At 42.4% G+C, this 12,627-nt stretch overlaps 1 protein-coding gene across 5 annotated transcripts in view; it reads right to left on the bottom strand.

Annotated features, from left to right (window-relative positions):
• The window catches only part of Agtpbp1 (ATP/GTP binding protein 1), a 108,326-nt gene that overhangs the window by 72,179 nt on the left and 23,520 nt on the right, over positions 1 to 12,627 (bottom strand). For all 5 annotated transcript variants that reach the window (XM_035443018.1, XM_035443017.1, XM_027409701.2 and 2 more), the window contains 3 exons: positions 12,175 to 12,352; positions 4,644 to 4,741; positions 1,058 to 1,174 (listed from right to left, as the gene is read on the bottom strand). In XM_035443018.1, coding sequence (XP_035298909.1) covers positions 1,058 to 1,174; positions 4,644 to 4,741; positions 12,175 to 12,352 — 393 coding nt within the window. The remainder of the gene's footprint in view (positions 1 to 1,057; positions 1,175 to 4,643; positions 4,742 to 12,174; positions 12,353 to 12,627) is intronic.

Below are 12,627 nucleotides of genomic sequence, written 5' to 3' on the forward strand. Positions count from 1 at the left end.
GAAGGAGTAACTCAATAGTTGTTCCAGGTTGCATGGATGAAAACTTACCCACCCCATACTCTTCCGGCTCCACTCCCCCACTGCTCCCCACTGGACCACACACACACACCAAACCCAGCTCCTTCTCCCTGGCTCCTGCCCTCCTTACACTCCTCCACTATTTCCAAGTCTAGTGAGCTTCAGACCTACAGAAAGCACGGGGAAGGAGGAGGCAGGAGGTTATCCCTCACTGTATTCCAAGGCTCCTAGGTATACTCCCAAAGACAATTGAAAAGGTGGCAAATATTTTTCATTTATACCTCATGTATAAACTTACTATAATCTTCTTTAATCAACTGTAACTAAGGATATGGGATTTGTAGCAAAGCTACTCAAGTTTAGAGGTTAGCTAGTCCAAACACATACTTCCTGGCCTAGAGCTCACTGTGTAAACCAAGCTGGCCTCTGACCTCACTGAGATCCACCTAGGCTGTTTTCCTGGTGCTGAGATTAAAGTTGTGTGCCACCATGCCTGGCCAAACTTACACTTTAAAATCAAGACTTGAGAGCCCAGCACAGTCAAAACAGAAAAAAACAAAAAACTACATCTACTAACTGCCAAACAATTCAGTCAACATGGCATGTTGTGTAACCAGAGCTGAATAGTTTTGTCTTAGTATGCGAGAATAAGAAACGCCTACAAACAACAACCTACATCTTCAGGGCTGCAAACTGCCCTCTCTCTGCCCTGACTGCTGCTACGTCACTTAATAACTACAGAGGAAACAATAAAGCTACAGAACCCCTCAGCACTACTTAAATGGGCAAACTAACACAAGGAAGACTACAGTCTGATTTTATAATGCAATTTTAAGAATAGAAGACAAAATTTTAAAAAGCATGTCAAAGTGATGAATCAAAGTGATTATAAAATGTAAAAACTACCCCACTGCTCTCTCTCCTAAGCAAGTTGAGTGCCGTTTTTTCAGAAATGGAAAATGGCAATTATGTGCATAACAGAGAAAACAATGAACTTTTTATTAAAAATGGGTTAAGACCAAACTTTCTATATTTATACCTGAAAATCATCAACAAGCTCAGGAAAGAGGTGTTCATACATTTTTAGTTCTTCTATTGTTCGTCCTGGTACTTGCTGGGGTCTTAATTTGTTAATATCTGTTTCAATATCATCATTCTGAAATAATAAAACATGCCATTAGTATAAAAACACAAAAATGTTAGAGAATATATTTTATATTTCCCAAAATATTACTTATGATTACTAAATAATCACTGATAAAATTTATATTCAACTTAATCATAAATCAGACCTTTTAATTAGTTATAGATTATCATTGGTGCTGATTTTGTTATTTGGTCATGATTAGTCTTAATGTAACAGACAGAGTTTTCAGGCTTGTCAAGAAGAAACAAAAAAACAAGATTATGTATGCTCCCCTCAATGTTCCTATCACTGTGCTGTAAAGTAAGACTCAAGAGAATTAAATTGAAAACATTTATACATAACAAAAAACGGTAACAAGCAAAGCAGTTACCATCCACTGGCAAGCACTAAACTCTATCATCTAAGTCATTCTGACAACACTGAAACAGACATGCTTATTGTCTCCACCACCTGAGTAGGGATGCCAAGTGATGCACGCATGTGCACCAAATGTTAAGTGAGGAGCTTGCAATCAGACAACCTGTGATATAAAACTAGTTAGAGAAGTGGCAAAGCATACATTATAGCCAGTGTGACGTTTCAGTACAGACAAGCGTACCACACACTCTCACACTCCAAAGCCCATTGTCACTATACACACAATTTTTTTTTTTTTTTGCAGGGTCAGGAGAGTAAGAAGTGGCACAAGAGGCCACAACATACCTTTAAGAGAGATAAGAGAGTAAGTCTCAAGCATATCCTCAGACAAAAAAGACAAGGCATCAACCAATTTTGTCCCTAAATTTTTTATCTTCTATTTTTTGAGTCCTCACCATGTAGCCCTGGCTTACATGCCTCGCTCATGACAGGATGTCTACACAGTGAGATCCAGGCCAGCCTGGTCTACACAGTGAGTTCTAGGACAGCATGGTCTACACAGTGAGATCCAGGACAGCCAGGCCTATGCAGAGGCATATGGCTCACTCTTAGGACAGTCACTCCAGCATTAGGAAGCTAAGAGTGTTGACCTTTATGGCTATCTGCAGGTGAGTTGCCTAGAAACTAAAGAATCTGGACTGAAATCTCTGCAGAGGAAAAGCTGACTCATGATGGGGAGGGAAGGCAGTCTGGAGCCAACCCCCAGACAATTGCAGTCTCCCACTGCAGCACAGCCATGCTGTAAGACACTGTGGATCCTCCCTAAAGTCAAGGAAAACAGGACACCCACCTGTAATGGCCAACGCAAGTCAGACAGCAGTGCAGGCCAGAGAGGCTCGTGTAGCTGCAGCTCACAATCTCAGCCAGCACATCATGGACTTCAAGAGGACATTGCAGTAGGGCACAGGGCAGTGGCGAGGAGGTGGACCCTCCACCACACAGACTGGCCCCTGGCATACTCAGCCTTCTGTGCCTCGTCTACACTGCTGTGACGATTTGATGATCACAGTACATGAACAGCCTGGATTGGCTCACGATTAAGTGTTCAATAAATACTATTTTTCTCATAACTATAACTGTTTTGTTAAGGTGAAGTAGACAGTAAGTGGGCAATCACTGTCACTGTTAACTCAGTGATAAATGGATGCCAACAACTGTTTTTCAAAGATTCCAATGTCAAGAGCAAAGAAATCTGTGGAAACGTTTCAGATGAGCGGAACAAGTGAGAGACACCAAAATTCAGTATCTGAGGCTAGATCTTGCAGCAGAGAGTGTAAAAACCTCACAAAAGACATTACAGGAGCAAATGATAATTGGACACAGACGGCAAGTGTGTTGCAGTTAGGGTGTATGTATGTTCATGGGTAAAGGTCCAGAAGAGCTGACGAACCTAACCTACTCTCAAATGCACACAGTTTTCCAGCAGCAAAATCAGTCACTGTTCCAACTGTCCTCACCCTCTAGTCTTTAGACTCTTGACCAGCACAGCTGTTTTTAATTAAAACTGTGAGATGTGAAGACTATTGTAGCACAAATAATAAAAACCCAGAGACAGATACTGGGGTTCAAGCTGAAGATCAGAAAAGCAAAGCAGCCAGCCAGTAGCTCTTGTACCTCAGACTGAAAGGGCGGTTCTGTCTCCAAGAACCATCAGCCTCCACTGCACGGAGCTCCTGCCTTATATCCTCTCTAGTGCTGGGAACAAAGGTGTGAGCTCTGTTTCTCTTTAGACTAATGATTCACTCTCATGTAGCCCAGGATGGCCTTGAACTAAGAGAGACCTCTCTGCCTCTGTCTCCCGAGTACTAGGATTAAAGGTGTGGCCACCACTACCTGTCCTCCGGTACTAACTAGTGGCTTAGCTCTTAACTAGGTGTCTAGCTAACTAGTTGCTTAGCTCTGCATTCTGATCTTCAGGTAAGCTTTTTGTTGTTGTTGTTAGATCACAAACAACATATCACTACAGAATCAACTACACCAGACATGCTGTAATGTTTATTACTAAAACTTTGTATTTTGACAGAAACTCAGGAAGATTAATGTGAAAAGCATTATGCTCATCTCATGAATTTCATGACCCCCCACATACCCTGCAAAAAAAAAATCGCAAATGCATTTCCACACGCCCTTCCTTACCTGAGAAGATGATTCCCAGCTGGGAATCTACCAATTCCATTGCTTAGATCAGGTCCAAACACCCAGGCACCCCAGATTTGTGTCTAAACATCAAAGCCTGCCCTATTTTTGTGATCACATTGTGGTAGTGAAATTGATTCTATATTATTGTTAAGATACATCTTCCAGTATTCTAGATTCTGGAAAGTCAAACACATAGTGTGACCCAATATTAAGGTAGTATTCCAAGATTTTCTAATGTTTTGCCTGCCTGCAATTATGTGTTCTGCATGTGTGCCTGGTGCTTGCAGAGGCCATAAGCAGTGTCAAGCCCCATGTAGCTGGAGCTACAAATGTGCATCACCTGCCAAGTGGATGCTGGGCAGTGTGCCTGGCCCTCTGCAAGAGCAGCAAGTACTCTTAACTGCTGAGCCACCATCTATCCAACCCCAACAGTCCAAGACTGAAAAAAGGGGAAAACTGGTTCTCCCCTCAGAGCAGACAGTAAACAAGCTGAGCAGCTGACAATCACAGTGGCCACGTTCCAAAAGATGCTGCAGTGGGCCCGCTGCGTCAAATGACGCAGAGTCAAGTCTCTGACCTTGCAGACACAGTGCAACTCCATCAGCTCAGCAGCCCCTTCAGCCGACAGCTCAGACGACACAGTAACAGCTTCATATTTCCTCAAGTCAGCATCCCTCCTAATACGGTGACGTCACCACACAGCACCTATGTTACAGACTATATTCCTGGTATTTTTACAGCCCCAAAAGACTGCTGACAGAAGGAAATGCCTTCTGGAATAAGCTGCTACAGCAGTCTCAAGCCCCTTCCCTTAGAGACCGTAGTTTCTAGCATTTTATCTACAATCCTGGGCATCAGCAAATCTGTTTCAAGGCTGAGATACACAATGTATAAAGTTTCCGAACGATAAAAATGGACTAACCTTAAAATTCTGATCTAGGTCATCTTCATTTTCGACTTCATTTTCAGCTTCTAAATCAGCATCATCGTTGTCATCACTTTCATCTACTACGTCATCCACTGTGGTGCAAAACACATGGCAAGTCAGTCAGAGGCAAGCGTCTACAAGGCAGACATGCACAGCGTGCACACCATATTCCAATCACCAAGGAAAGGCAAGGACATTTCTTTCATTGAATTATTGCATTCATCTACTCAACAGAAATTTCTTTTTATCTTCAACAATTTCATATATTGGGGATTTTGTTTTTCTTTTTAGATTCCTTACTAAAAAACATCTCTAAGGATATCTCAACCCTAGAAGCCTCACAAAGCATGTGGAAGAGCCCCCAAACTTGGAATGCTGCCTCTAATGTTCTAGGATACGATCTAGCTCTGCCCTATGTTGCAGCAGCCCAAATGAAGAGGCATTCTGATGACCCTCACGGACTCACTTCACTGCTTTCATTGCAAGTTCTTCTTCCAACGGTCATGTGTCACACACCGTGTTACAAACTAGGGATTCTTTAAAGATATGGTTCCTGCCCCAAAGGAGGAATGCCACAGGAAAACCAGACAGACAGTAGCTGGCCACAAACCACATAGGGCCAAGGTGTGACCACTGATCACTTCACAGGGCAGCACCTGAAGGAGACCCAGGGGCAGGGTAATGAGGCTGTAAGAAATAAGAAAGTGAGATGATAGATATGTTGGGAAAATAAATATGATTGGCATGTAGAGTGTGTTTCGTAAATAAGAATAAGATAGAATAGATATTACACAGTTAGCCAAGTCAGTTAGATTTTAAACCTACAGAACACAGGATTTCCAAGAAAAGAATGACTTGATACAACTTGCACTTTCTGGCAGGTATGAGAGGAGAATATGTTAGTGAAGCCAGACCAAGCAAGAGGGACAGTTAGGTGTCTAGGCCAAGGAAAGACCAAGGAAAGGAAAGAAACAGCTTACATTAACACTCAGGGAACTCCTTGTAAAAATTCATGGAGCGGAAATGTGAGGGGACAAGAGAAAAGTACCAGGCTGCTCACAGAGTAATAGCGCTTTCAACCCACACGGGAGAGGCTGAGAGCTGCTTTCCTAAGCTACTTGACTTCTACATCCATTGTGATATAGACAGAGATTACTGACTGTTTTGCCTAATATTAGTTAATATTGCCTAACAGAACCCTTGCATTTGAGCCGAGGGATCCCAGACTCTGCTGCAGCAGTGACATCAACTCCGATGGACAATTCCTCACCAGGGGTGTGTAAATCAAACTGATAAACCTATACCCCAAATCAGTTGTATTCCCTGGAAGAGGGGAGAAGGATGCCCTTTGGTGCGTACTTTCTTACGAGAAGCTACAAATGTTCTTTGATGGCCTAGTCCACTGAAATCCAACCTGGATCTATTTACCCTAAGCCCAACAGCAGTCCACCATGGGAAAGTGGGAAGAGCTGGCATATGGAAAAAGAATAGAAGCAAAACAGTCTTTAGGGAAAAAAAATGCACTAAATTCAACAGAAGTCTACTGTAAACAGGAAAAACACCTGATTCAATAGGGCAGAGATTTGGAAGGGAAAAAAAATTTTAATTTGGGGCAAACCTCCAAGTATTTCCTTTAGGTACATGCTCCAATTGTGAAGCATCACACAGCTTCAGAGCATCTGAGGCTTTCTCACAGCATTGCATTGCTAACAATTAACCATACCTCAGCAACAGTAGAAACCAGTGGCTGTCACCTGCTTCCTTGTATCTAACAACAGCAATGCAGGGAACAACTTCTACAGATCTCTGACAGCAAGTAAGGCAAATACAGGGCACCCCTGGGATGCCACCATTAGAGGAAAGAGCCTGAGTTCCTAAAAGGACTTAGGAGCCATAGATAAAGGAATTGTTCCCACTGTGCCTATAACCATGGCCGACTCCCTCTCTGTGTGCTGTATGTATTAGATCTGTAAGGCCAGCCTACAGGTGTGGACATATCTGTGTATACAAATACATTTTCAGGCAGTGTGTGATACGCTGTTTTGTATCAAAGGTTTGATTCTATATACATGCAGACACAGACACAGGAAAACAACTATATTTTATTCATTTTCCTTATATCTGGTGCTGTTAAATTGTCATGGTTTCTTGGGTAACACTGCAACAATAACCCCCCACAGCTCATACATCTAGCCCTCTCAATGGGTTAAGTCCTTTCTCTATGTTATTGACTTAGCTATATGATTTGAGATACATCTTTTAATGTTTCATTACTATTTCTGAGGTATGGTATAGATAAAAGTTAGTAACACTGTCCAAAATAACTGCCAATTTCCTTAATGAATTTTAACTGGAATCGCTTCATGATATTTACTGAAGTAACTGGTTTCCTTTTTTTTTTTTTTGACCTACTAATAATAAATTTCACCCATTTTAATATTACAGTAAACTTCATTCCTTAAAAATAATCAAGATGTCCTACACAAAAAACACTGCCCAGTTCAATTTGCTCTGTTTTAGAATTTGTACGTTTATTTAGATTAGTGGGATTTAGCTGTGGGTTGTTTCCGGTAATCCTTACCAGGTTTTGCTTTCAGCATCATGCTAGCTTCTAAACTTTTCTCTTTTTTCTATGCTCTGGAAAATAAAGCATAGGAAAATTCCTTGAAAGTTGAGAGAACTAATCTATGACATCATCAACAGTTGATATCACCAAACAAACTTGACTACATACTCCACTTCTGGTTTTTATTATTCCAGTCAGTTTTAATCAATTATATGTCCCTAAAATAATATTTCAATTATTTTGCAGTGTATGTGGATCTAGCACCAACAAAACAGCCTTGGCTGTCCTGTCTCGCACTCCCTTCCTTCTGGGTCTGTATTCTGGGTAAACAGTACCTCTTTGAGGAAACACACACATTTGCTAGTTTCCCATCAAGCTCTCTAGTGCTTTAACTCTCCAGTAAGTATCTGCTCTTTCACCCAATGTAAGAGTCCTAATCTGTCAATACTATTTTGTTGTCCTTGCTTCTGACTTTTGTTTAGATAGTGTCTCTTTGTGTAGGTCTAGCTGGCCCAGGAGCCGCTCTGTAGACCTGGCTAGCATCAAACGCAGAGATCTGCCTGTCTTCTGCCTCCCAAGTGCTGAGATTAAAGGCCCCAGCACAGCAGCCTTTACTAAAAGTATTATTTCATCTGCTTAGATTTACTGTTGAAGCTGACATGCTTGCTCACATCACAGTCACATCTCTCAAGGGTCTGTTATTCATCTCTGAAACTCCCTGGCTTTTACATAGCAGTAGTGGGCTCGTTCAAGAAAATACTCAAAATGACAGTCTCTGACATCAGCCTGTGTGGTACTGTGGGTATATTACATATGAAAATGTGCATTTCTGCAGTTACCATTTTAGAAATGCAAAATTATTATTAGGAAACTTGTCAACATTAAATTTATGTCAAAGGCTCTGTTTATGGTAACAAAAACTGGTTGGTATGTCACAGTAACAATGCAGGGGCTATTAGGTATTACAGAGTGGGAAGGTTCTAGGATTTAATACAACTGTTCTTCCATGAGGTCTCTGCATTTTCAACATCTGCATTCAACATCTGACTGGCTGAAGCAATACTCCACTCATCACTGAAGGAAGAGCACCTAAGATAGACAGAGCCACACCTTATATCTAAGAACACACCACCTTTGTGGTAGAAGCTAGTGAAGGTTCAGAAACCTCAAATCAGAGCCTTCATCTTCAGATCTTCATGGATAGTACCTTTTGGCACTGAGTAATCAAGAAGCAGTCCTGAGTCCAGCTCTACCCACTCAGCAAACACTAAATGTACTCTTGTAACCACCCATGCGCTGTAAAGGATGCTAAAGAGAAAATGGTGGTTAAAACAGGGCTGCTGTGATAGGGAACTATTCCATCTTGTCCCTGGGTCATAACAGTTCCGAAATCCCCTGGGTTTTCTTGGGTGGCAGGATGTCTTCTGTTCTAGTGACAGGACCCTTGGCAGGATCCTAGGTAGCTTCAGGATGGAGGCTGGTGGCATGATTAAAGAGAGAGCTGGGAATTTCTACCCTGTTTCTCAGCCTCTGAGGAGGGAAGGAGAACCCACAAACTACAATGGTTTAATAGATCATGGCTCGGCTTCTGGGCTTGTGAACACGTCAAGACCAGAACTAGGAGGAGGGTGCAGGGAGCAGGCATTCCATGCTGTACTTCCCTCTACCTGTACCCGAGTTGTGTCCTTTATAACAAACAATGAACCAAGAGTGCTCCTGGCTGGCATGAGCTGACCTACCACACATCTGCATCTAGCAAATTACTAATATTGGCATAGTGTTGTGTAAACTCCCTGACAACTTTATAGTTAGTCACTCCAAAACAGGGGAAGCCTGGGCATGTAACAGGTGTCTGAAGTGGAGAATGACTTAGGAGATGGAGCCCTGGTTCAGTGGTATCCATGCTAAGTCGGGTAGCAGGCATGTGAACTAAAATTAGAACACCCATCTCAGCGTCCAGAAGCAGAGAATTTGTTGATATGATGAGCAAGAAACAATGCAGACCTGTCCCAGAGGAGCGCACATTTTAGCTGAGGAAGGGTAACAAACAAGTCTGACACAGAATGAGGAATCCTCTTTGGGCCAACAGGGTCACTACCAGAGTCTTCCCCTCCCATTTTAATGAAGGCTTGTGAGTTAACACATAGACGCATCCCTACTTTAGGGATTCATCAACTCTGAGAACATACAGAAAGGAGACCACGGGACGATATCACCTTTCACATTTTTCCCCACACCTGGTGAACTCACTACACTGCAGGTGAACTTTCGCTATCCCTTACTCTGAACTCTGAACTCTGAACTATGCATCACTATGAGGATATATTCTACTTCCTCCCTGCTGGTACTTCCTGTTCCATCATAGAAGAGCTTCCCGAGCCATCTACCAACCAGAACCACAGACACCTACAGTTCACACCACCAGAATCCGGAATTTAGATAGAGGAAACAGAGATTTCCAAAATTCCTTGACTGTCCCTCAAAATTCAATACTAGTGCCATTACTGGAGCCAGAGACCCTGCACTTGAGAGGAGGAAGATCGTATCCATCCCTGCCTGTGTCTACCACAGCTGTGTCATAAAGACTCCCCTTGCCTGCCTTTCAGAATGGATACTAATGTCCTCACTTTCAAAGTCTGTGAGAAATCACAAAAGAACAAAAAGAAGGAATTAAAAAACTATTTCACTCAGCTTTCTTACTCAGAACTTTCTAGACTCAATCTTGTTGACTTTTAAACTTTGGATTTTTAAAAATTTTTATTTCTCTTTCATACATACATACATACATACATACATACATACACACACACACACACACACACACACACACACACACACACACACACCTGCAAAGGCCAGGGGGTAACTTGCCACAGTCCACCTTTTCCTCCCACCTTGTGGGCCCTGAGGATTGAACTCAGTTCCTCAGGCTTGACATAGTACGCCACTACTTGCAAGTTATCTCAGGAGCCTGACTTTTGAAAGGTGTTTCTAAAATGACGAATTTTGATATTTTATGCCAATTAAATCTGTGCTTAGATAATTAAATGTTTTTAAATTAATATATGCCTTATGATATATGCTATTTAATAAATCCATATTAAGGATTAAACACTAATGATTGCTTGAAAACTTTTAAAGCATTTATTTTGAGTGTTTTATAAATAATAAAAATTAACTTTTCAAAAGACATAATAAGAAAACAATTCTAGGAATATCCATGTAAGCATTGCAGCTTGAATGGAAAGGTATCCTGGGAGTTGGGAGCCAGGGAATACCACAAAGTCACTGCAAGCTTAGCAGCTTTCAGCCCTGCTCCAGGAAAGGTTTCCCCAGTGCAAGTGTAACACTCTGCTCTGGAAAGTCTCACAACTGGGCTCTGCTCTGTTCAAGTGCTGCTGCAGCTATGCTCAGGTGTTGTTACAGCTCTGCTCAGGTGTTGTTACAGCTCTGCTCAGGTATTGTTACAGCTCTGCTCAGGTGTTGTTACAGCTCTGCTCAAGTGCTGCTGCAGCTCTGCTCAGGTGTTGTTACAGCTCTGCTCAGGTGTTGTTACAGCTCTGCTCAGGTGTTGTTACAGCTCTGCTCAGGTCCCCCAGTGTAACACTCTGCTCTGGGAAGTCTCACAACTGGGCTCTGCTCTGCTCAGGTCCCCCAGTATAACAACTCTGCTCTGCTAGGGAAACTATCCCCAGGGAAAGTGTTAGAGTTCTTTACAGCTGGGCTTCACTCCAGCAAAAATGTTACACCATGACACAACAAACCTCACTCAGAGATTTTTTTGGGAAGGAAGAATCCAGGAGAGTGGCTGCCTCAGGTGAGAAACAGCAGCAAACGAACAAGGTCCAGCAGAGCTTATGTAGGATTTCTTGGGGAGAGTGGGGTGGAGCTTCCCAGGGTGACTTGGGATCAGTGGTTTTTGTGGTCTGATTCCAGTGCAAGCTCAGGGATTGGAGGCATTTCCAGCTCAGGAACCTCAGGGGTTGGTGGGATTCTGGGGCCTGACTCTGGGGCAAGCTCAGGGATTGGTACAATTTCAAGCCCTGGTCCTGAGGTCAAGTCAAGGCCAGGGTGTTTTTCCTTGGCACAGGTCTTGGGTCTAGTCATGGGTAGGGTGTTTTCTTCCTTGGTCCCTTTTACCCTACAACCCATAACTACGTCTCTTTTCAATTTCAGTAGATACCAACCAAAACAACAACAACAAAAAACAAACAAACAAAAACCATGTTGGAAAGTTTAAATTCTTCCATACTATATACCTGCAGTGTTACACTAAAAACCGAAAAATAGCCTACCTCAAATAATTTCACTTTTCTTCCAAGTAAGTTATTTGTTCAATTTTGCTAATTTAGGCTTTTAACTTGCAAGATGGAAAATCAGGCCAGAGATGTGACTCAGTGGGACTGTCAGCAAGTCTGATGTTGTAAGTTTGGTCCCTGGGACCCATGTTCTCAAAGGAAAAAGCCAACTTCTGAAGGCTGTCCTCTGACCTTAACACATTCACTGTAGCATGAGCATGCGTGTGGCACAAACAATACACACACTCACACTCACACACACACACACACACACACACTCACACACACTCACACACACACTCACACACTCACACACTCTCACACACAGACACACACATTATCATCATCACCATCATCATCATCACCAGCAATAACTTTTTTACACTACACAGGTAATCCTAAACATAACGAATGGCCTAAGCATCTGATGTCACCTTCTTATACTCTGGAAACTGATTACTGACTAATATCTTTTCACAACTCACTTTGACATACATGTAACATAGTACTTCCCTGATTAGACTTCAGTTTCTTACACCTAAAGAAATGCTTGTTGACTAAAATAAGCGTGAGGATTTATCATGCTCACATTAAGACATTCGCTGAGGAATCAGACACAAGTTTTAAATAACAATGTCCACAGAGCAGCCCAAGGCCCTACCTTCAGGGGGCAAGCTGTAGAGCTGGGCCACGGGTCCAGTCATGGGGATAACTGGCAGCTGGAAGTGGAAAGAACTTTTAATGGTTGGGAGTGGCAAGCGGTTTTTGGGGAAACACTTCCTCATTATCAGACTAGAGGTGTTGACGAGAGGATCCAGTGTCCTGACAGCCAAGCATTCCTGTTCAAACAAGGATATGTGAGTTACTCAACAGCTCAACACCACTGTATTCAAAATGTAACATAATAATGATTTCCTAGCCACAAACATCACACAAAGTAATACTGTAACACAGTACAGTTACAAAACAGCTTTACTCTGCCTAAGTATCTGTGCCCAGGAGTTACATGGGGCTGCTTCAGTACAATTTTTCCTCATGTTCTCCAGGCAAAAATTTGTGCTTATCTTTGACAGTAAAATCACTCAGACACGAAGAAGAGTAAGGACGTGCTGAG

Source organism: Cricetulus griseus, chromosome 3 (assembly GCF_003668045.3).
Source record: "Cricetulus griseus strain 17A/GY chromosome 3, alternate assembly CriGri-PICRH-1.0, whole genome shotgun sequence".
NCBI lineage: Eukaryota > Metazoa > Chordata > Mammalia > Rodentia > Cricetidae > Cricetulus > Cricetulus griseus.